This window comes from Onthophagus taurus, chromosome 6 (assembly GCF_036711975.1).
Source record: "Onthophagus taurus isolate NC chromosome 6, IU_Otau_3.0, whole genome shotgun sequence".
Classification (NCBI taxonomy): Eukaryota; Metazoa; Arthropoda; class Insecta; order Coleoptera; family Scarabaeidae; genus Onthophagus; species Onthophagus taurus.
The window spans coordinates 8960381-8987020 of NC_091971.1; the positions used below are offsets into that span (position 1 = coordinate 8960381).

At 33.5% G+C, this 26640-nt stretch overlaps 2 protein-coding genes across 2 annotated transcripts in view; one reads left to right on the forward strand and one right to left on the reverse strand.

Moving 5' to 3' along the window:
* LOC111427851 (26S proteasome non-ATPase regulatory subunit 1-like) overlaps positions 1–26640 on the reverse strand; it is a 112226-nt gene that overhangs the window by 58458 nt on the left and 27128 nt on the right. The gene's annotated exons all lie outside the window — the stretch shown is intronic.
* LOC111427852 (5-hydroxytryptamine receptor 2B) overlaps positions 2178–26640 on the forward strand; it is a 36658-nt gene continuing 12195 nt past the window's right edge. The window contains exon 1 of the mRNA XM_023063194.2: positions 2178–2757. Within this exon, the coding sequence (XP_022918962.2) occupies positions 2487–2757 (271 nt within the window). The 5' untranslated portion in view covers positions 2178–2486. The remainder of the gene's footprint in view (positions 2758–26640) is intronic.

Below are 26640 nucleotides of genomic sequence, written 5' to 3' on the forward strand. Positions count from 1 at the left end.
GAATAAAAGCTCGAAAGAAAACGAGTAGCAGGAGGGTTCCAATTCATCAATCAAAGTCGATTCGCGTCTGATGATATGTCAATTCGAGGGAACGATGGCGTAAAGGGGGGCCTCCCGATTGTTAGTAAACAGGTGCCGCAACGTCTTGGAAAAATGCGAATTGTGTTATTTTAAGAATGTGTTCGATGTGTGTGAAGTGATATGAAGTTTCCTCTTTAGAAATATCTAAACAACATTTCTAAAGGGGAAATAAGAAAAATATAAAGATATAAATGTAATAAGGAAAGATAAACTGTCAGAAAATAATCTAACCAAAATTTATACTAAAAATAATTGCAATTTTTAAGATTATTAACATTTCATGAAAGTTATGTACTGCTCATTAGACAAAGTTTCTTTTCTTTCTGGACAAGAAGTATTTTAGAGAAAAGGTCCGTAATAAATTGCACACAGTAAATTTGCCGGAAAGTTAATTTTCGCCCGGGAACGACCGCCTCTTGTGTTTTTAGTTTCTCTTTTCCGGTTTGACACGTCCCCTAGGGGTACATTAGCGCACCCCAAAAAACTCCGGAACTTTTATCCCAATTTATAGTTAGAAAATAAAAAGAAACTTTAGGGCCACATTAAACCCAACATTACATCATCAAATAGCAACAAATTTTTTCCTTATTATTAGAATAAAAGTAAATAAATACAGATTCTTACAAACAGATTGTATGCCTGTATTGCGTCAATAACATGACCTTTTTGCAGAAACTCTATTATCAGTATCGGTGTTGTAGTCGTTTTGTACTTCTCTTTCACTGTACTCTGTTAATGACCGTGTTTTTGACTCTTTGGAAAAACTTCTGTGTTAATATTGATAATTGTATTTTTCTGCAGAAACTTCTTTGCCAGAGTACTTGTTTTTCTGCATAAATTTCTATCGTAGTTTTTCAGTAAGTCAGTGTCGGAGTTAAAAATTTTTTTACACACGTGTTTTATGTCAATGGCAGTGTGTTTGACCTTGTGCAGAAACATCTGCGTTAGTTTATGTCAGAGTTGTTTGTTAGTGTTTTTTAGATCTTCTCTTTCTATAATATTTCTATTAGTGATAGTAATCTGACCAATTTACACAAACCTGTGTAACTTTGTTAGTGGCATTCTGACAATGTTTTAAACTTTTTGCAGAAACTTCTTTGTATAAGTACTTATTTTTGTAACACACTTTTCTTGCGCAATTTCTTTCCCTAGCACTAACTTCTATGACAAAATTAGTGTTCTATCTTTTTAACAAAAACTTGTGTATCGGTTTTCAGTGTTCTTATCTTTATGCAAAAACATTGCAGTTGGAAACTAACCAATAGTAAGTACTTGTTCTTTAATAATTAAGGTTTACAGAAATAATCGGTTTTAAAATTGGAGAACGTAAAACCAGATTAAGTGGCACTTCCGATTAAACGTTTTGATGCAAATTTCTGATTGTTTTTCATGGTTATAAAAACTATAAGACATATTATTTAAACCCTTTGATTTTTGAGTTATCGTGTTTACACACATACATAAATACACACAGAGACAACGCTAAAAATAGTTAAAATAGATTCAGGGCCACTCAAAACGAATAACTTAAAAATAATAACTTAAATTGTGGCACGATTAGAATAATGTTTCTTTGTATGCTTCGTATAAGCGAGATTAAAATTTTATATCTAGCTTGTAAGTAATACGTAAAACATGAAATGTTGAGAAACGCTGATCTAAAACGAAACAAAACAATAAACACACAAAAAATTTGAAATACGCAAACATACAAAGGCCCTCGTGTCTACGATATCATATCTACATTTTTCACGTTTCAAATTTCATTTTTCTAACAGTATATATTCATTTTCATTTAAACAAGTAGGTACTCCCTTTTATATGTTTTCCGTTAAAATACTTTTTTATTTTGGTTTAAAAAAAATATAAACCTTTGTATATTTAAACGTCGTTATTGCGTGGGTTTGTCCGGTTCGTTCTTTTATGAATGGCGTATTCTTAACCTATACCACGAAAACGACGTCGACGTCGAAACCGCGTGGCGTCGTCGTCGTGGTAGCCCATTTCCGTCGCGTTTTCAAAGGGGAACTTTTCGCTTTTCGTAGGGACGCACGCGCCATAATTTACTCTTAGCGGCGTCGGTATCTGAGCGTCCCAAACACACGCCGTGCCGTCGCGACACCGCTCGGACGTCCAAAACAACTCGTCGTCGTTGTCGACGTCGAAAAGGCGCGAATTCAAAAAGTCGCGTGTTCCAAGTTAGACCATCCCAATAGAGAAAAAATATAAATAAAGCCAAAACTGACCAAGAAAAAAGTGTGCAAACATGTCTTCTAATAACTTTATGTTAACTAAAGATGTAAAAATAAATCATGTAACGAGTGTTACTTAATTTTAATAAAATTAACTTTCAAAATTAGAAAATTAAGGAACTTGAGTGTGATAAATTTTTTTCTTCTTGAAACATGAATGAAAGTGTACAAGAAACTACGATAGTATATAGGGTAGTTGAAAAAGAAGAAATTGATCAGGAAGAACAATTTAATAATTGGTGGGCTCTACTGGCTTTGGGTCTTGTGTTGGCAACTGCAGCAGGAAATATTTTGGTTTGTTTGGCGATAACTTGGGAGAGAAGACTTCAAAATGTCACTAATTATTTTTTGATGTCATTGGCAATCACCGATTTAATGGTAGCAATCTTGGTAATGCCCTTGGGGATTTTAACATTAGTACGCGGTAAGTAATAACACTAAACATTTTATTATTTATTATAAAAAAAGAAATCTGGAAAATATGCCCTTGTAAAAGTCATCACGCTTTTTAAAATAACCACTACAATTCGATAATTATGCAAAAGAATTTATTTTTTTATTACGAAGGCGAGTTTTAAAACTAAAAGTACTTTTCAGAGAGAATTTTTGAAATTTCTAACATGAAACTATGGGAACGTTTGCGCGATAGTATAATGTGATAATGAGTTAACGCTTATTTGAAAACTTCCTTATTTCGAAGAAAAAAATTTGTTAATATTACAATTAATTATTTACGTTCAATACGACTATATATAACACGGAGTAATTGTTGTAAAACACCAGCATAATGTCTAAATAGCTGATCATCCGATATTTGATATATATCCGTTAATTACCAACATATATTAATCGGCTTTGTTTCTCATATATCAATTATTTCACCTACCGTTTCAATATATTCGAAAAGGTCAATTTGTTATTAACATTTATTATTATTCACAGATATGATATTTTTGCCTAGATATTTAATACTGTGTTGCTAAATAATATCCATTAAAAATTACCACTTTAAAAGATTGGGTAATTAATTTAATGACAGCTATTATTGTCCTTTGTCAGCAAAGTGGATTCCATAATTACAATTTCATAACACTTTTACGTAACGGTCCATTAACTGAAAATCATTTCTCTGTTTTTAGCAGAAAACAAAAATTGAGAGGGAATAAAATTGCAAAAAAACCTTTAAATTCTTGAAAATCTAAAAATTATGAATTTTAGCTCAGATTGTATCATATCAAAACGAACCAACCGGTTCAAGTGCAATTTTATAATTTGACTGTAGGAACTGATTGTCAAAAAAATGATTGTTTTGAACATCACAGTTGTAACGCATCCTACTTCTCCTATCTTGATGAAAGATCTCTCCTTGGTGAACACTTACTATACCAAGATTACTTGGAACAAGCATCTCAAATCTAAATATGACTGAAACTGTTCTTATCGAAACCCTTTGCGATTACCACAAAACAGTTCATCAAGATATACACAAAATATGTTGGATAATTTTGTAACACAATGATTCTAAACTAATGAATCAGTCTACAGAACTAGTACTTAATATTAAACTGCTCGAGTGATGCCTGGTAGGAGTCAGTTTCGATGAATACATCTTTTCTTGTTTTTGTTTTATGTGGATCTAGCTTTTACTATTGGATGTGTTTCACATTCTACAATCTATTCAAGCAAATATCAGAGTCATGAACTCCCAATAAGATGATCCATTGAAATCTATACCTTTTTACGTGGATAAAATAAGTTATTTTGAAAAAACCGTGGATGATTTATGTGATAGAAGTAAACGAGTTTAATCAAACATTAACAAGCAAAACGTGGGGGTGATAAGAGGAGAGAGGGGTTATAATATTTGAAACAGTATTCCAGGGGAACTAATCTAATTTTGTAAGCTTTCTTGAGAGAAAACATGATTGGCTACCAGAATTGCCTTTATTTCTTTATCTAGGTAAAATAAAGGCGCGACGTCCAGTCTAGAACACACATCAGCACCTTTTTAATCTATTTTTTTAAGTTATTTTCTAATATAAATTATATATTTAATGATTCATAAACGTAACCTATTATAAGCCATAATTATTTTATGGACGATTTAAAGACGCGAGTTTTTGTAAATTTCTAACCGCACGGTGTCGAGATAAGCGTTTGATTACACAAACACACGAAGGGATAGTTTGCCCTGGAATTACAACGGGACAAGTTAAATCCAAATTAAATTAGATATCAGGGATTAGGACCGTCCGGATTACTAACAAATCGAAAACCTGCGTGACTAGTCATACTTCATTATCGTCAACATCACAAAACCCCTTACAAAATTAACTTCAACGTTGTTATCCGTCCAAATTTATGTGACGTTATTTTTATGTAATAAAATAAATATTGTCGTTATAAAAATTGAATTAAAATCAATGAATCTTTAACTTTGTATCTTGATACAAGTAGATATTAAAAGATCGTTTAGCAACGTCATCGAATGCCCAATAAGGTCCTCGTCTTCGAGACTTATAGCACCACTTCAGTTTACGATTAAACTGTAAAATTTTAATCGATGCCAAGATGTAAAACGTGACTCGAACGGAATTGCTCGATGTAGAGATTGTAACAAGAAAATCGGCGACATCCACTTCGTACTTCCTTAATTTAATTACGCAACTTTAACAAGCACCACCACCATCAAATCCAGGTGTTTTAAGAACAGCTTTTTTAACACTAAGAAATGAAACATTAAGAATTATTTCTTTTATGGATTAAATTTAGCTGGTTGAGAATAAATTCTTAAAAAGGTGCAATAAAAATGTTTAGATGTTTTTGAGTTTAAGTGTATTCAAATGTGCGTTAAGGAAATTTTTAGAAAGTTATAATCGTAAATTTTTATGGTAAGTAAGGGTTTTTTTAAGACTCAAGTTTATAACTGATTATTTTTTTACTTCAGGGGTTATTTAGTCGCCAAAATGTTCTCTCTTTAGATTTTCAAAATCGAAAATATTTTCACAATACACCCGTTTTACACGTTTAGTGTGTTTTACGGTTCATGCATGCAAATATAAATTCGAACATTTTATGATTTTATAGCTCAAACATGCACAGATACGAGCGTATGTTATGTTATTTCGAAAACAGAATCGTTAAGCAAATAATGTAAATATTAGATACACTCATAAAATGGAACAGAAAAAACGGTATACATCCAAAAACTGTATTTATATCGAGTAGATTAATAATAAATAATATACAACAAAAACTAGTGAAATAAAATTTCTCGGTTCGTCAACACAATTATAATAAATGACCGTAAATCATCAACAACACGTTTGCAACAATGTAACCCAATTATGTGGATGTACATTTACGACAAGTTAATTAAAATTACAAAGCGAACTGACGACAAACATTTTTACTGAAATTAAACAAAAGTTCAAATTGTAATTAACTACGAATTTATACACATTCTTTATTGTAACATTAACAATAATTGTTTTTATGGATAAATAAAGTTTAGTTAGATGAAAAGTGGCGCCTAATTCGTGTCAACACGTGCACCGTTCACGCACCGATTGTCACGATTAGATTAGGTTATGTGCGGCAAAAGGCTTATTGTATACCGGGGACCGATAATTCCGTTGAAATATAATAGGGGGATCGGCGTTGCACCACGGGATATCGCACGCGTTATTCGGCTTTGATAGAGGCGCGAACAACAATTGCAGCAAGAATGAAATTCAATCGATATAGCCTCACGTATTATATTAACAATACACAATAAGCTCCTTGATTAAGATATTGATTTTCTATTATTTTCCAAATAACTTTATTGTTTTAATTGAATGCGTATAAAATTACTCAAAGTGGGTTACTATTACAACAAATTACTAACAAAGTTGTTAATTTTAAATCTAATAACATCACCGTTCTTTGAGGTTTAGTTTTTGTCATGCTTGGAAAATGGCTGAAGTTAAAGGAGGTAGAATATGAGAGGAGATGCAGGGGGAGCGAATAGTATTACAGCGAGATGGGTGCTGAGGAGATGGAGACGAGAGAGAAGGTTGTGGCACTTGTGGCAGTGTATACGGATGGGACAAAGGAAAAGGAAGGTGTTTTGCGGCAATGATAGTAATGTTGGATGATAATGCAAGCTGAGCTGATATCATCGAATTAAGAATAGAATGGATGGAGAGAAGAGGCACCGATATGCTGTGGTCAACGGCAACATAACAGCGGTGAGCAGTACAAGCAGGAGTGAATGACTTAGCGAAATTGTTTGAAAGTGCAAGAAAGAGTGGCAGGATAGTGGAATTGATTTGGAAGAATAGGGCATAAGAAGGTATGAAGAGCTGGCTAGGTGAGGTGTCGTTGAAGGGAAGGTAGGAATACATCTCTGCATAAGTATGTGTAAAGGAGGGAGATTATGAAAGATGTGAGGGAAGCGTGGAAAGCTAGGTGGGTGAAATCGGACAAGGGAAGGGGTGCATATGGATTTATAAAAGAGGTGTGGATGGGTGAAGTGGCATTTGTCCAGCAAGGGCATTCAGCTAATGTCAAGGCATATCCTTTTAGTGTGAATCTTAGAAGGTTTAGGTTAACAAGTACGAATAGGGTGTGTGCGTGTGTGTGTGGACTGGGCGAGGATTGCAGCATATTCTGCAAAAGTGTATTGATAGCATAATTGGAACTGGTTAGGTATGGTGTATGATGATTCTGAAGTGTACGGCGACATGATTATGGCTTATGGAGTTGCAACAAAGGGGATTTGCAATATGGAACTTGCGCTCGATCCTCTGCATCTTCAAGAACACCGTAACAAGAAGAGTTTTCACCGGAGATAGTATTCGACAAAAAGCTTTGTTTTTTTATGAGAAATCAAAATGATAAAGACTAATTATAAAAAAATCCTGGTGAATGCCGTTTTGCGAGAAGATGATGACTTTGAAGACAAGTTCTTAAATGCAGAGGTGAAGAAGATGCTACAAAATCGCTAAAAAAATTTCACAGAACAAAATATTGAAGAATAAACGAAACAATCGGTACTGAATTCTAATTCAGTATTTCAATGTGCTTAAAATTCTCTAAAAGTTTAAAAATAATGTACTTTGCAACTAAGAACTATACTTAGACATTTAACCAATGTTCTTGTAGTAATTAGATTTGTAATTAGACTACCGATTTTAGAACGAGTTGCAACTTGCAATATATGTAGGGACGCTGAATTTACCAATGCTTGTTTGTTGTCACTAGCCTGCGCACTGTGTTTGTTCATGCGCCCGTGAAACAATTTGAGGTAAATTGATATATTAATAATGAATTAATTGAATTAATTGCTAAATACGATTTTTAGGATATCCGTTGTCAACGTTTCAATTAAATTGAATTCTGATTTCATAATCTATACTGTAGCAAAAACCGATCCAACCTCAATATGGAAACTTCCTAGTTATTAGAATAAATGGCATAGGTTAGAATAATGTTGAAACGGTTTATTTTTTTAAGCATTTTTAATGCATTTGACATTCTACAAGGAATTGTAAAGTGTCTAAAAACTAGCACTCACTGTGTTGACGTTATGTAAATGCGATGCCAATCTTTACACGACCGATGCCAGCTCTAAATTTACGTTTGAGGAACCTTTAAAAATTAATATGTCGAATATTAACATGAACGAAGAATTATCACACAATTTTTTTGAATAAAAGTTACAAAAAACAACATAAGGCTCTTTTGTAGAAGCTAAAGCCTAAAGGAAAATTTACTTCTTATTAGATTTTCCGTTCAGAATTAATAATACAGTGTGACATTCCTATTTCGATTCGATTCTGCGGATACGTGGGTTGATACTCTTAAAATAAACGGGATCGTACGGTCTCCCGAGCGCCACCTTTTTAGAGAGGTTAGATCCTCTTTCGCTTCAAAGTAGCTTTTAAAGTTACAGTTGGATTTTAGTGGTACGAAAATTGTATTTCAGGGTTTATTGAGTCAAATGCAATCATAAACATATGAAATAAGGCTACGTAGTAAAATAAAGTAACAAATTTAATTCAATGAATGGTTTATAATACAAATTGAAAATTATAACTGAAATAGACAGTAAACTCTATTTATCTCGATTGAATCTCCTGCATCGAAGAGAAAGTTTAAGAACATTTTTGAAACAATAAACATTATATTCGTCTGCACCAGACATGCTGCAAGTTGCTGAGAACGATATAGTTTTATTATGTTTACTTAGTCGCACAATTTCAGCTCTACAGCCTTTAGGCAGATCAGTATTGGGATAATTAAAAACCTATTTCCATCAGGAGACTAATCAGTTCATTCAATAAAAAAATCAACTGCATGAATTCGTGCTGCAACACCTGCAACTGCTTTTGACGGCTTTAGAGGTAGCGAAATTTATGCATTTAATTGAAATGTTTCGCCAGATACCGTATACATATCAGATACTGACATCAGCGAACCTCGTGAATCTCAAGAACTCATACACGATTATCTCAGATGTCTGGATCAGACCAAAATAAAACATCGCCAAATTCGATTCGACAGAGAATCTCGAAATCTTTTGATCAATCCTGAACTTTTAAAAGATATTAGCATTGTTGATATTGCTGATGACACACTTGCATAAAGTCTAAATAGCAGTCTAAGTAGTAATTTTTATTTCCCTACTTAAAACTGTATTTCAAACGTACAAAAGAATCTTTGACATTATCAAAATCATTAAATCATTAAAATCTTATGCTTTCACGTCATTTTTCCTATTATTAACCTTGAAACACATGCAATCAGAGAAAGTTGCGTGTGTCACACAACCCCATGCTTCATACGCTATGCGAAACATTAATACCTATTAAAAAAAAGATTTAAACCTCCTATTTATTTATTAATGCGTTGTATAAAACATTCGATATAAAATTGAACTAGAAAATAAGTTAGCGGTATAGTATCTGTGCTTGCCAAAGCAAATTCTGTTTCGTCGTTATTGATTTCCTGCTACGTTACCTAAATACACGTAGATATAAGCTCGAGTACATTGAACAACTGTTGGAATGTCAAGTTACGCACGTATATGCCTCCATTACAAGCGCTAATGTGTGTTTCTGCTCGCTAAATTATGTTTGCATTACCACAAGCACGAAGAACTGTTTTTCTTAATCTTCTTGTATACAAAATCATATCGAAGTTAACGTTTTTTTTATGTACTCGAGTTTCTTGAAGATGAAATTTGGACGAAACTATACGACAAAAGTTTTATGAGTTCTTGCTAGAGAACAACGAAATGAAACCGGAGAATAACTAACACGAAGATAATCTCGCTCGTAAAGTAGCGACATAAAAAAATAGTCTTATCTTGCATGTACTCTCGAATCCGGTGACAATACCGAGACATAAACTTTTGTTAACAAGAAATCGATTCCCTCCAAAGAAAGTTATGAATCTTAAAATATCCCGCCCAATTAGTTTTCCCGAGATTAATTGATGTTGTGTACAAAAGACAAGAGGGGGACGAAAATCTAATAAAATAAAATTTTTTTGACAAACAAGCCTTAATTTTATTAAAATCATCTCGGCGTTAAATATCGTTATCGTTACGTCGGTTCGCATTTTATTTTTTAAAGGAAAAAAATATTAATGAAAACCTGAAAGAACATATCAGTCCGGGAAAAATGTAAACCGACGGCTTGTTAAAATTAAAAGCAAATGCGAGCCGTAAACTATTTATATTAATATTAAAAAGCATATGTAACCATCTGTCAAATATTTACGGCTACCGAGTTTTTCTCGGTCTCGTTGGGACGTGTGTTTACTTTTAACGAAAATAGAAATGGCAGTCGAAGATGTTCCTAGTCATCGTAATTTGCCAGTCCTTTTTGTATTATCCTTTTTTTTGCTTATAAAAATATTTTTGGTCGTTAGTTTGGATTCATTATTGCTCTTTGTGTCTTTTTTTAAATCTTTCAAACAATACCCGGACTTATTTAAAAATATTTCATTCTAAGAAATGCGGATTGATAAAATTTATTATAATTGGAGAATTCATTGATTTATTATTTTTCGCTATTTAAAAAATGTTTTACAACTACAACATAAATTAAAACTAGAACTAACATTAAACCTAGAAATAGAAACTTCAAGTTTGAACTTGTTTCTGAAGAAGATTGCAACATGGCATCCGAAACGTTAAACACATATTCAAGATACACAAAAAATAATAAAAGTTGTTTAAAATATCTAAGATTTTTGAGAATCAATATCATTAGTCCTGAATTTAATGAAAATCATTATTTAGGCTTAATGATGACGATAACACAGAATGTAACACAATAAGGGGTTGGAAATGTGTGCGACCGCGTCCTTTTAATGTTCCAGGTTATTATTGTTAGGGAATAATGGTCGCAGGGAAACGTGTTCAGGCCGGTGTAAATTAATAATACCGGCCGAGATATATCGATCGGAGTCTAGGGCGAAATTACGACCTATAGTTCCGCATTGTCGGCCGAACTTAAGATTTACGACACAGCGATGGGAGGACAGGTGTGGTGACAGCAGGTCCTATCGTAAAGAGTAAACTTTCTACGCGATACCTGTTAAATTATTTGGGTGAGTAGCCAAAGTTTTTAGACCATAGCCGTAACTAATAAGGTCCAATAATTTTTTCGTAATTCTTTTACCAAAAAGAAGAATTCTTCAGTGATATCGTAAGACAAGAAAACGTTAGGTTTGAAGCAGCAATTGACAAGAAGAGTTATAAGAAAAAAAAGCAAAACATAAACTCAATTGCATTAATACTCTTCGTAGCATCGATTCTAGCAGATGGTCGATTACTTCTTGAGGTATTTTGTGCTAAGGAATCTGTAATTTGTGCTGTAGAGCTTGGAGAGTAATTCCTTAGTTTCTTCCTCACATTATCTCAAACATGCTCGATGGGCAAAAGATCAGGAAGTCAGAAGCTATGGCAGTAAAAGGAGGTGGAGCAAAAGTGTGTGTTCTAACTAGTAAAGAAATGGAAGAATATGAGGTTCTGACACCTCATCCACATATCGCTAAAGATTCACGTTGTCTTGGAGGAATACCAAACGAGACCTACTCCCACAAGTTATAGCACCCCATATCATAATCCCCATAGTTTGGTACATCTCATCTATAACAGAAAATTTAACATTGCCATATTCTCCATTCAATACTTAAGGCTACCGCCCTGACAGCTTTGATTTTGCGGATTCATCAACAATATATCTGATGTTAAAAATCGGTCTTTTGCTATATCTCAAAGATGGCGGTCTTTCACTGTCATATCTTCATATTCTTCTGCGTCACTCCATTTAACTTCTGCAACGTTTTTCGCCCTTCCTAATCAATACCTGATAATCAGCGCATGATGCATTGTATGATTTGTATTAAATTCACTTATTTGGCGATATTTTCAATTCTAAGCTTTGTCACACCTTTGAATCACTGATTTGCTGGAAACAGGAAAGGGCGAGGAGTTACTACCGTATTATTAAACATTTTATAATCTTAGATTATGAAATTCGATATTTTACCCTAACATTCTATTTTTGTTATCATCTAACAGAGAGAGGGAATTATAATTAAAAATTAACTTCACTAAAACTTTAATAAACCAACACGACTTCGTCTATATCCCTTCCTATTAATTAAATAACAACGTAGACCCTTCGCCATTCGGAATTACTAACTAAATGAAGGTCTGGCGAGACGTTTCGGAAGTTGTGGCTTTTATTTCTTTACAGTTTCATCCCAACACAACTATCGATTACCCCGAAAAGTTCGTCTCGTAAAAAGATTCATTAATTTCTGGACACGACTAGAATAATAATATCTCACCGAGAACGCAACGTGGAACACGTGCGATAAATCCGCAATAACGAACATAATGATATCCTGAGGTCATCAATATATGACAAAGGATCGGATTGCAAACGGAATACACAATAGCAGTAATTGTCCGGCTGAAATGATTTCAATGAAGGTATATAATTTTGTTGGCAATAATGAAAAACAATATATTTAAAAAAGGAGATACTAAAAAGTAACCTTCTGTTTGCAAAGTCAAGTTTACAAATAAGTTTTTAGAATGAAAGTCGTGTTCAAACAAGTCCTGACGTCATCGCGACGCACGGCTCGCCAATTTTAGCCAAACTCTTTATTGGGAGTCGTGCCTCAGGTCAAGATAGATCAACTAAAATGTTTCGGTCACGCAAGGAACTGTCTTCGTTTCTATAATTAGACTATTGTTTAATCTCTAAGGAAATTAATTGGTTCAGATAAAGGTAAAAGAAAAAAATTAATTAATGAAAAAATTGTGCATGTCAACATCCATTAAATCCGTTTATTCCTATCCTGTAATTGATTTTTGATTATCTATCAGGGACAAATCAACAAGGATTAGGATCGTAATGATGCCAAACCCAAGTTCGATTATCTCGACGTATCATCCCTTTAGCTCTCTCTCACATTTCGGATTAAAGCGACAGATTACCGCAACTCTTCCGTGGTTCAAAATCGCTAGATAATCTGATAATTGCCCACCTGATGGACAGCCCCAATGACGCAATTAGACGCCAACGTCCTTACGTAAACACTAATTAAGTTTATTAAACGAAAACGTATCGATTACTTCCCCCCACATCCCCATCATTCTCAAAAATGATAAATAGTATAAAATACGGAAGCAATTTGAAATAAATCGAAGGAAAAAAATGTAAACTAATTTTTTTCTATGAGGATCGATGAAAACTGCTCGGATATAATCAATGTTGAGAAGGACATGAAGCAAATTGATATTACACGGAGGAGGGAATTACCGTTCTGACCGGAAATAGAGTCGGATGCGGTCGGATTTTAATCTCCGGCCGTGGTAAAACTCGTCTTGCGACCTAGAAATATTCTGATTTATTACCAAAAGAAAATGCAAAGAGAAGGTCATTATCTGTATGAGAAGTTGTTGAGATAAACGGAATTGGAAAGTATTGATTACAAAAAAATTAATTTGATAAATAATGATTTTGTTGACAAATATTAAATTATTTACGGCTTCCGGTGATATTCATGGATCAGTTCCCAACACGTGCCCCTTTCGATCAATAACTTCCCAAACATTTACTATGCAATACCGTAAAGTACACGCACTGAGAACACTTGCGAACAATCGTCGGACGTGTTTACTATAGTATTAAATTTATAACCTCAATTTAATGGGCAATTAATCCCGAAAATTTAAAATATTATTAAGTAATGAAAGCTTTTATATTCCATTTAAAAATGATTTTGAGGAATTTCGCGTTAAAAATTTAAAAGCTTTCAAAGGGATTTCGAATAATTTTTATTTTTCTTAAAATTTCTGACATTCTTTCTACGTAAATTTCTTCCACTAAACTTACCCCGAATGAAGTCGGATACTTCCTATCCAAATCCAGGCGTTCAATCGAGCGCTTTCACCATCCTCCCAGGTCCTGAATACCAAGTGAACACCATTCAGCCTCTCAAACTTTTCATCCCGGTCCAGAGTCCTCCTTCCAAAAAGCGCGCGTCGAAAAAAAGGGATCGCGTCGGAGTCGTCGGATGTGGTTTGATAAATGAACCTTCCGGTTTGCATATTATTCCGAAAGCTTGCAGCGAGCTTTCTTCCCATCCCGGTTTAATTGTCGTCGTCGTCGCGGTGATTAGCGTTGCATTCTTGTTGGATGGACGTCCGTTTCTAACGGATTGTATGCGTCGTTGTCCCTTTTGTTGAGCTTTTTGAAAATGGTCCTCTCTGTCTCGACGTTGTCGCCTCTTCATAATGTAGTAGTGTACAACGAATGTAGAATGACGAGCTTTACGAGCAAAGCGTTGGGCTGTAAAGCTTCGGCTAAATGGACTCTCCCGGAATGTGTTATTCGATGACGAAGTACTCGAATTTTTGATTAACTTTTTCGACTTTTTCAAAGTTGTTATGACTCGCATCTATATGTTTGTATGAATAGGACTCAAAATTAAATTGGATTCTATAACGGCGAATTTGAAAGTTAGTTGGAAAGTTTTATTGCAAATATTTATGTATATCCACTAAAATTTTTTTATGGGTTACTAAAAAGTTAGTTGATATAAATTTGTGTAACTTTTTGAGTTCGACACATTTTATTAATATTTTTCATGCTTAGATCCTATGGATTTAGGTTTAATATAGTTAGTGTCTAAAATAACAAGAAAATCTATTTTGAAGTGACACGATAAGATCCTTTGGGTTTATCTGATGCCACGGTGTGGGTAAAATCGATAGGTTCCTATCCGTGGTGGCGATATCCTATTTGCAATATATTGGTCGAAGCTGCCGTATTCGCCACCATATACAGTAGATAGAGAGAGTCAATTGCTGTACACATGAACATTGTCGTTTTTGTTTCCGTGTTATTCGCGAGATTGTTTCGCATCCTTGCTCGGTGTATTTACTCGGGTTATACACGTTATAAGGGTCGGTTGTTGCAATTTGGATGGTTGTTCTCTATGCGGATCCCACAATGTTATAGAAATAATTAAACGGGTAACGCCACCATCCCGTAGGTACACGCGGGTTCGCTTCCGGCTAAATGCTTTTAAATCGCCAGTACAAGGAAGATGAATGTACTGATTACATTCCATCCCTTCAGCTACACGGTAATATATCGAATAGCCTGGTGGTATCTCCGCTATTTCAATCTTTTCATGTAACAATAACAATATCTTGCAGAAAATGTAATCAACAAACAACCTAATAATGAACGCTTTTATATTCATAATCGTTATTTTTACGATGTTTTTTATATTCTTTATTCCTCGTATATTTTCAAATATGAATCGTTTGATCATAACCGCGATTTTGATGGTAACGATGACATTCGTGTTGATATCACATTCTGAATAGATATAATATATGACCCTGTCGCTTTGGAGCCGATTACGATTAGAGGATAATTTATGTTTGGAACACGACGTCAATAAACCTGGTTGATATTCCATTTCGTTTATAACGAACATATTTAATCGAAAACTATTGAATAGTTAATAACAAAACAATAAATCAATTCTATTACTGTTATACTTTTTGTAAGGAAATATTGATCAAATGATTTCTTAATTGGCATGTCGATATAGGACAAAGATAACAATTAATTAATTAACAGTTGTGATTTACTTCGCGGAAGCTTAACAGGTGTTAGAGGTGTTGTAGTTCTAAGTCTAGTGTTAGTTCCGTGGAAGCTGAAACAACAAATTCTGCTATCAGATATCCCATTAAAATCTTTAAAAAGAGATTTGAAGCCATGTTTTACGCTAGAAATTATTTTCTCATGGTATTTACCGTCGTAGGGTTGCAAAAGATGTTGAAATGTTTTTCTGAAAGTACGAAAAAGTTAAACTGAAAAACTGGAATTCCCAAAACACCAGTTTTCTGGTAAATGCATTCAACTCCAGCTTTCTCTCCCTTGAAGTTGCAAATTAAACTTTTTCTGTAAGGTCCACAAGAAACATTCAAGTGCAAAAGTAAGATGTCATATTGTTCTATTAATACATAGTTAAAAGTAGTTTTGCTGGTTTGCAACACTTTATTGAATGTTGCAACGTTTGGTGAATCTGTGAGCATTGAATTTTTACATACATAATGATTTTTGCAACTTTTCAGTTTGCTAGAATGTATTTACATGAAAAATTGCATTAATTGCATTAATTTATTAATGCTACATACCTATCATAAACTCCAATGCAATATATTTTTAAAAATCCTTTCATTTGAAAATAGCGGAGTTTGAGTAGCGATATCAAGGCAGTTGTGAACCTACAATGCTTGCAGACTTTTGTTGATGGAAAAACTTCAGAGTAGAAACTTATTTGCAAAACACAAAGTCAAAAAAATCTCTTTTTGAAGTAAGCATTACTCTGGGTTCTGTTTCAAACTGTATTTATTCCGTGCTTCAAATTCAGACATTTTTTTACAAAAAGCAATAAGTCCAAAAAATAATATTTTCAAAACAAAACAAGTCCAGGTTTTATTTCCAATATACACAAGTCCCTTACTCATGGTTTAGTCGTTCTGCTCATGGCAGCAAAAATGGTGTCACAAGATCTAAAACGATGACGAATAAACTAGAAAAAGTGAACATTTTCAAAATACCTGAAATGGCTATCGAAAAAACCTTTTATTTATAAAATTTGATCGTAAATACTCATCGTCAGAGAAATTATTGGTCGACTGATTAAAGTTATTAAGTTTTAATTGAAGAAATGAGGTGATAACATTCGTGCAACCAAATATTAATTAAAATTATTTGCTTTAAACTTTAATATCCCCCCAAAATAGCTAATTATAAAGGATTTAACAGTTAAAACCACTACACCCAGTTATCCCCACTATTCCAATTCCCAAATATAAACACACGCATCCTCTCTCAACGTGAAAAGGACGCGTGATATCAACAGAGAATGTAGAAATGTAAGTCTGTTTCAAACCATACCAAGTTAGAGGTACTTAAAAATCCTTATACATGTCCCGTGATGCATTCGGAAATGACTACGAAACGAGTGGCAGACCCAGGCGCACCCGTTCAAAATGCATTCAGTGAGCATTCATTGAATTCCCACGTTCCGAAAGGAAAGCCGGAATTGAAACGCTTTTGAGAATGACGACGACGAATTTGTGACGTCCCTTTTTGCATAAAATCATTACATGCCCGATTTTACATTATAAGTATATTTAAATTTGTTAATTTGATTTTAATTCGTATAATAAACAAGCTTAATCAACATCGTCGTTTTGAATTTTCCTTCAACTACTAAACCGAAGGTTAACCATGTTTTGACGTAAAAGCGTTTGATCGCGCAATAATAATTTGAAAGGATCCGACGGTGAGGTGGGAAAAACACTTTGGATAGGTTGTTGTTTGAGTCCAAAAAGGTGATCCGTTCGCGAAATTCCCAACCGCGTAACGAACGACGGCAACGAGATCGGTGTAAAGTTAAACAAACAAATTTTGCAGCAGATTTATTCGATCTCGTTTATGGAGGATTACAGAAACGCGGGATGTTTATTATTTTGCGTTTGTGTAAAATGATTAACCAGAAAATTTTTAAATTTAATAAAAATAGTAATAATAAATCAATTATTATTAAAAAATTTTGTTTCTAAAACGTTTTATCTGGTATATTCGTAAAGTGTTATGTTATAAAATAATATGAATGAAATTTTGACAATGTAAGTTATAGATGTGACATAAATCGCAGCGTGTATCTGAATCTTAAACGTTTAATGTCCATACGTAACCGCCAGCTTTTATCTATTTATTGCCCATTTGTTGTTGGCGCGTGCAGAAACTGGTGGTGTTTGTATTAAGGTTTTCCGTGAATTATTACCGGGTGGTTATTCACTCTTTTACTCGCCCCAAGAAACAAATTCCAAGAGGGATTTAGTTCTACTTTTCTAGGTGATATATTATGTAAAAAATAAAATATTTTCGAAAGTTTATAAACTCGGTATTAGCACAAAAACTTAAAAATTATTTAAATTTAGGTATTTCTTATTTTTTGTATCAAGGTATACTAATTATAAATCCTCTTATGTGTACACGGGTTGAACGTCGTAGTTGTCAGACATTGTACGCGGTTTAACGTCAAGGTTCAAAGCAATCATTAAATACGATGAATAATGAAACAGGCCACTTTGTGCCTCTTTTGCCTTTGTTGGCCGTCACGCCACTTTTCTTCGTCATCAGGAGCTGCGTTCGAAAATGAAGGATTTTTTAAATACCCGTATTCTGCAATTTTCTACCTTCGCGATTATAATGAAAAGCTTAATTTGCAAATTTTTACAGGGAAAAATCTTAACAAAACAAATTAAGATAAAAAGAAGCATGCAAAAATTTTAAATATAAACTTCTTAGATGATGGTTTTGAAATTTTTGCGTGTTTATCCGAAAGGAAAACAATAATGGCTTAGCACAATAGAGTTGTTTCCGCGTATCCGTTAATGTGAACGCCGCAATAGCGTTGCTTCCTTAATGACCTCTGACACGGAAAGGAAACATTGGCCCTACTCTTATCATCAATCAATACATGTTTTCTACGATAGCAGTAGAAAAGCAAAAAAATTATTTTTCAAATGGATCGAAAAGACATCCCGACCACTTCCAATCTAAATGCAAATGCTTAAATGAGGTGGGAATTTTAAACGAACTCCTTAATGCTCCTTAATATCGTTGAATTTTATGTGTACCTACCTTACATTATATCTTCAAAGTTAATAGACCATGTAATTAGCGTTAATTACTTGCAAAAAAATTAGTCGACTCACCTGAAAAAGAAAAAGAAAAGATAATTAACTTTTTACTTAAATAATTTAAAATATCGTCGGTGGTGTTTCGATGATCAACTTTTGATCGACAATTGTATTATAGTCGTGGGAATACCCTAGGCACTCGAAATATCGATTTTAAATTAGGTTGAAAGGACGTTCCATAAATAAATGACGAACAACGTATGGATCGGTTTTGGTGTATGATAGCGTTTTCTGTATGAACGAGAAACGAACGGACACGTCCAAATTTTGAAATGTACACAACCGTTTTGGCAACACCGTTCCATATCCTCTCATTTCCAAAAATTGCCACACCACCACACAATAATGTACATACCATTTAATATATTATTCAATTTAAATTCAAATATAAACAACATAATTTTATTATTATAATATACAACATAACAGTCACATTATACTTTTTAAGTAATAACTCTCAATTATTCATAAAACGTTAATAAGCAGCCAGCTGTGAATTGATCCCTGGAAAGAGTGTAAACAACGGAACGTCCAAAGAATAAATCCCAGGGATTACGTTTAATGAACCGTTCGCGAACAAATCTAACATATCCCAAAGCTGTCCGCAAAACTGAGGGTCTGGTTCCGAAGCTACCAATTTCGGGTCATTTTTCCTCCTCACCTTAGCAGAAATTGGGTTGATGTTGGATGAACCGATTGACATTTTCCGATTGAAACCGACGCGAGGCTAATAGAAAACCGCTGACAAAATGCCCTTCGCCAAACAGACACCACGGCTTCCAAATTAAATATAAATTCAACCCCGAATTAAACCGATTTAATCGAGGACCCAACGGATCAGCTTTATTACTGGCAAATGGAAACGGTACCGAAAATAGAAGATCGATACGTTTTAAATTGGAAATATTTTCAATGCATTAAGATTTTAATTTAAAAAAATCAATAAGTGGTAAAATAAATAAGTTAGCGAATATTTACAGTTGATTAACACATTTTGCAGTGGGCCGCAAGCTAAATTTAAAATAGACAATGTATAACATGGCCTAATTAAGCCGAGGTTGCTACAATAGATATTATATCACAAAATTGATACCATACGAATTGCAGCGTCTCGACTATAGGCGATCTCGCAACTCAAGCTTAATTTATTGGGGAGATTGTACAACATATCCTAATTAACCAGAGGTCGCTACAATTGCGGCCGAGGCGCTACAATTGATACAAATTTGAAAACCCATTTTGGAGTGTCTAGGCCGTAATTAAGTTTAGAACAGGAAATCTCTAACATGTTTAAGCCGATTAATATTATATCGATACAAAATTGAATAACACATATCGACCGCAAACGACCTTGGTTAAACTTAGGTTGAAGAATATATGACTTCGTTGAAATAAGCCAAGGTCATTTGTGGTCCAGGCGGTACAATTAATACAATAACACCTATTTCGATGATTTGATCGCAAACGATCTCTACTTATGACAATGTCAATTGTTTCTAAGAATAAGTAACAAATTGATATTTACAAAGAATTAAACTGCTTTTAGTGATGTATGGATGATGAAATTGACACCAATCCTACCACACCATACGGTGACAGTACATAGACACAACACATAACCAGTTGATTGATTAACAACTCATTCATTGACAGCTCAATTTTGTAAGTTGAACATTTCTTTGAGAGTCAAACTATTTTACTTGACCAGAATACGCTGAGCGTAAAGATTCACAGCATCATCAAGGTTTTTGCCAGATTCTTCATAAATAAGAAGAAAAGTACAATCTCGTGAGGAATTGACAGCATTACAAGAAAAAATCCTGAGCATAAACAATATTAAGAAACTCAGACTTAATTTTTTGCCCCTATTAGTAATACTCTTCTTCTTCCCTTCTCTTTAGAGCATTGGGTCTTTTGTTCTTGACAAGATCTGCATCTGAAATATCTTCTGAGGAGTTGACTGCCAGCAGAGACTTTGGTGGCCTGATGATTCTAGGCGAATTATATGTAAACTTAATTTTCGGCAATCTCTTAGGTGGCATTTTATGGCTTCCACATGTCAGAATGTCCTGAGCTTTTGATGTCGGAATTCTTAATTCTGTCAAATCGGAGCTCTGCTACTTTTATCATGCTCTTAGTTAACGCCATAAGTGACACTTTACTATTCATAGGCATACATTTGTTCGACGATGTAGTATCTTGTAGGCAGGCTGAGGTTGCGAATGCTTTATTGATTAGACAACATTAGGTCTTTGCTCAGTCGTAAGTGCTTGAGATGTACACACGCAAGTAAGAAAATTCTTATATCTTGTTGGCACCCTTGCTACCACCCAGCATTTAGTTTTTGAAGTATCGTTGTTTATGCAGGTCATCCTCTGAGTTAACGATTACCCTAGCGCCATCGGTGTGACATATTATGCAAATTTTCTGCGATATTCAAATGATTAAAAATTATTTTAAACAATTTCAAACGCTTAAAAAATTATGAAGTTCCAATGTTAGATTTTAAATATTTTTAAAATACCAAATAAAATTTGACCAGTTCTTAAAGAATTTTAAACCAAAAAGCAATTAATTTCCACAACTTAATTGTTTTCGCTTCACAAGGATATCACATCGATAATACAATTTTGTTTCGTTTAAAGTTTAACATCAACGATCTCCCTCTTCTGGCTGAGAATGAGGTTAAGCCTCTTAATTAAGGCTTGAACTTTGAAGTTGTTATTCTAAAATCACAATTATTTTGATTATAGTTTATATTGTAATCCAAGATAGTAATTCTTTTTTTAAACGATTATTTATTGTAAAACCTAAATAATTATTTTTTATATAAAATGACTCATACTTTCGGAATTATTATTTATACGTTCCCTTTGAAAGCATTTTTTCTTTTTTAAGGCGTCAAAATTAACGTCGGTGTTGAAATTTTTGTTTATCGATAAGCCATTACGCTTATAAACGATTTGGCCGCGCAAAAGCGCAATCGGTAAAACGGTTTATAATACGTTACATTTACAGGGAAATCTGCCAGCAGTTTATTTTCAGTGCCCCATACTTTTCAGCTAATTACACATTTACGATAACGGTTGTATACAATTTGGTCTATTCGTAGACTGCATCAATTAAACGACTTTTTCTCAAATATAATCTAAAATTAATTTTTTGTTTATTCAAAAAACTCTACACTTTATTGAGTCACACATTTTTTCTTTTATTTTCTCTTTTATATATGTGTGGTGTTTATCCCAGCTTCCGATCACCTCCACTCGATTGAATAGCAGTTTATCTTCCCAAAGAATTCGTTGACACCCCTCCGTATTCGATGATATAGCTTCACTCACGACATTTCTCGCCACGAAAAGCAATTTCGATATAGTAGGGTTAGGTGAGAATTTTCTAGCGAACACGTGTGGTTTCCACACCATCCTCCACACATGTTGGCATCTCCCGCAGAGATCTTACGAGTTGAGTGAATCACGCGATCTTACAATCTCTTCTTAGAAGTTGATCCCCTCAAATGCTTTACTTCCGATCTAACCCTTGTTAGTGAAAAATCTTTTATGCTCGTCTTTTTTTATCTTGATGCTTGAATAACTTGAAACGATTTTTACTTTTATTCACTTCACCTATTTTTGCGGTCCTTTTTTTATGATGAAAGCAAGATTGCTAAAAATACCCAACCTTCTAGAACTTCTCAACACTTTAATTCGTGTAAAAAGGTGAATTCTGCGCTTTGGGTCAAGAGGTTTGAGACGAAGCGAGGACAAATTCTCGGTTCGTGAACGAGAGTAAGGTTTAAGGGTTTCAATTTAATTAAGAATCCTATGCGTTCTCTTCAGTTCTCTTAACTTGTTCTTGGTTTTGGTACCAAATGTAATCATGGTTTTGATTTAATCCAATCCTTTTATAAAAATGTTTTTAATTCGAAAAATCTTTTCTTAAAAATGAGTTCTCTTTTAAACATTTCCTATTCAATTAACTTGGTTAGTACCTATTAGATAAATAGAAAAATCTTTCAAAAGAACTCTTATCGTAAATCACCAGTTGACAAATACGGGACGATAACAAATAATTACTTTGGCTTTCAACGGCGACGATGCCGGAAACTTTGAATAGTTCCAATAACGTTCCCTTTACCCGGGCCTTCAGAAGAAAATCGATTCGTAACTTCCGTCGTTGAAATGTTCAACTTTTGAGTTTCGTCGAGTTCGTTTTCCCGGTTTTCGCGACACACAACGCAATTAAGACGGTTTAACGAACACTCTCCAACCAAATAAATCGCAACCGCAGATTGTATCCGCGCACTCGGATATTGAAGTTCGCACCCCGGGAACTTGCCGAGTACATTTATCTTTTGGATTAAGTCTTGAGTCAAGTTTGTTTTCGCCAAAATTTAATTGGCCGGATATCGCATAATGGGAAGCGGAAATTATATTTGAACAATATAATGTCCTATTAAAATATTATATTATAAATAATTTATCGCAAGAATTTCTTTAAACATATTCTTTTTGCTATTCAAGTTCATATTTTCGTGTAATTCCGATCTGGCTTGTTTCAAAGGACGACTTAAACAAATATTAGGACCCTGAGAGCATTAACAGTTCCGGTTTCGTTTGATCCTGCGAGCTAGAACGAAAGCTATGGCATATATATGGGCTTCATTTACGTTTGTGGACACTTCCGGGGCGAGTCTAGAAGCTTAAAGCGGCTTTTTTATTCTTACAAAAAAAAACGCAAATTCAAGAAAAAAGTATTTAACGACTTAAATATATACTATACTTTGAAATAATAGGAAACTTCCGACACTAAAAATGATGATTTAGCTCACAACTTCTTTATACTAATATTGCAAATTTATAAAATATAGATTATTAAAAATAGAGAAAGCTTTGCCTTAGCACCACAAAGCTATCATCAAAATCAACAAAGTCAGATTCTGCAATTCATCACTTAGATTCCTTTCTTCTCTCTCAAATCCAAAATCACCAAATCAAAGGATTTTGCCATAATTTTGATATTATGCCATCATTTAAAAAAGAAAAACATAAAATGGTGGCAATTCAAATCGATTTCTGGGCATAATCTTAAAAATGTTATCAAGCCCACTCAAGGCATATAATTCTAATAGGAATTGATGTTGGATAAAACAATACGCCAAATGATTTATGATGTAAGAAGATATAAAATGATGATTGATGAATACTTGAAAGCTAATGTTAGAAAGAAGATCTTACTAGCAGCTGAATAGAAAAAATTACAGAGAATGCAAGAACAAAGAAAAAGCTTTATGGATTATCAGCTAAAAAGCAATTTATATTAATTAGTTTTAACACTAACTACACCAATGGAGAATAATGGTTTTTTAGTCACTGTTAAAAATTAGAAAATGTTAGTATAATTTGTTCATTGTGTTTGATTAAACATTTAATTGAACGCTTACTTTAACCCATTTCGTCCTAACTGTGAGTAAATGCGAGTGTGCGCTAAATACACTACTTGGATGAAATGGATTAATCAAACAGCCAGTAAGTACATTTTCGCGTAATTATACAATTCTCCATCAACACGAAGCAGCAAACCAACTAAACCTTTTCAAATTTTTGTATCAAAGAGATAAAAGTAAATATTGTTACAAATTGGTGTCAAAATATTATTGCCAATAACACAAATATGCACGAAGAAATCATTAAATTTAACTTTATCTTGACCAAACTAGAATTGATTGTAAATGAATTAAAACAGCAGTTTACATCCCTTCACTTTTAATGTCGTTATGACGACGTATTCAGTTGCTATCGTGAAACAGGCGTTAAATAGGCGTCGCCGGGTATGAAACGGGCCCAATAAAGCCGTAATCCGTCATAAACTAGGCGCGTTAATGTAGTTGCAAACAAGATTATCGCACTGTTAGTCGGTGCGTTGCTTGGGATATATGAGCAAGTGAAATTTCATTACGGCGACACGAGCACGTCGCGATGCCGTCGCTGGTGAGGAAAATAATGGAACGGCCCACACACCATCACACTCGCAGCAATGTCCCTTCACATCCTCTTTCTACCATTTTACTAACTAACTTTATGGTTTTGTACGAAATTTTGAAACCGAAAGTTTTAAAACCGGAAATTTACTCAATCACAAAACTAAATTAAACATGTTTTAACAATCGATAAAGTATTTAACGTATTTAACGTCTTGGTTTCATGACATTAATTTTTAAGCACCTACAGTAAAACCTCGATATAACGAATATCGTTAGAACCGACTTCGGATATAACGTACAAAATATTTAAAGTTAGACTGTTGTATATTTTTCATTGAACCAAAACTAGAAGTAACACTAAACCTAGAAACATTCTATCTAAATCTAGGGTTAGTTCTAGTTTTAGATATTATTCAATGCTAGATTATTGTATATTTTTATTCAACTAAAAGTATAACTAACAGTAGACCTAGAAACAGATACAGTCGGGTTTACCCGTACGACTCTTAAGATGGTTAAATCCGAACGTTTCTAGTTCTAGTTCTAGGTCTATATAGTGTTAGTTCTATTGCTAGTGTTAGTTGAAAATGATGAATTCAAAATATTAAATACTAAATAACGATATCTCAATTAGTTTTTGACATACAGATTAACTACCCTAACATTTATATTTGTAGCAAGGTTACAATCAAAAAATTATAACTCCGAAATTTGAAGATTTGAAGAAATGGTTGAAGACCATCATTAAATGCTAAATAAATTTGCTGTAAATTGCTTTTTATTTCAAGACAATATCTCAATTAGTTTTTGAGATACATAAAGATTAATTATCCCCATATTTATGTTCGAGGTTATGTAACGTTGCAATCAAAAAAAAGCATAACTCTGAAATTTGAAGATTCGAAGAAATAATCTTTAAAACATTAAATACCAGATAAATTTGCTTTAAATTGCTTTTTATTTCATAAAGATATATCAATTAGTTTTTGACATACAGATTAATTACCCTAACATTTATATTTGTAGCAAGGTTGCAATCAACAAATCATAACTCCGAAATTTGAAGATTCGAAGAAATGGACTTCAAAACATTAAATGCTAAATAAATTTGCTGTAAATTGCTTTTTATTTCAAGACGATATTTCAATTAGTTTTTGAGATACATAAAGATTAATTATCCCCATATTTATGTTCGAGGTTATGTAACGTTGCAATCAAAAAAAAGCATAACTCTGAAATTTGAAGATTCGAAGAAATAATCTTTAAAACATTAAATACCAGATAAATTTGCTTTAAATTGCTTTTTATTTCATAAAGATATATCAATTAGTTTTTGACATAGAGATTAATTACCCTAACATTTATATTTGTAGCAAGGTTACAATCAAAAAATCATAACTCCGAAATTTGAAGATTCGAAGAAATGGACTTCAAAACATTAAATGCTAAATAAATTTGCTGTAAATTGCTTTTTATTTCAAGACGATATCTCAATTAGTTTTTGAGATACATAAAGATTAATTACCCCAATATTTATGTCCGAGGTTATACGAGGTTGTAATCAAAAAATCGCAACTCCGAAATTTGAAGATTTGAAGAAATGACCTTCAATATATCACATCTTCATTAAATTTGCTTTAAACTGCTTTTCATTTCATAACGATATCTCAATTATTGGTTATCATTGGTTTATGTTTAAGGTTATGTAACGTTGCAATCTCAAAAATGTTTTAACAAATTTTCCACGTATTAATCCGTTATATCGAGCTTTTAACGCATTCGTTTTACACCTTGCTTTCATGACGTTAACTTTTAAGTACTTGTACTCACTTAATATTCATTGCTCTTGATGCTGTGAAATTATAAAGTGCTATGACGACACAGTGTCCATTTTCTATTAATTTATAACTTTACTGAGAACGTAAAGCTAAACTAAAAGCGTGGCTTCGAGGCAACAAGTTTAAAAACTTTTCGATGCACTTTTTAAAGTAATTCCATAAAATTTGATACTT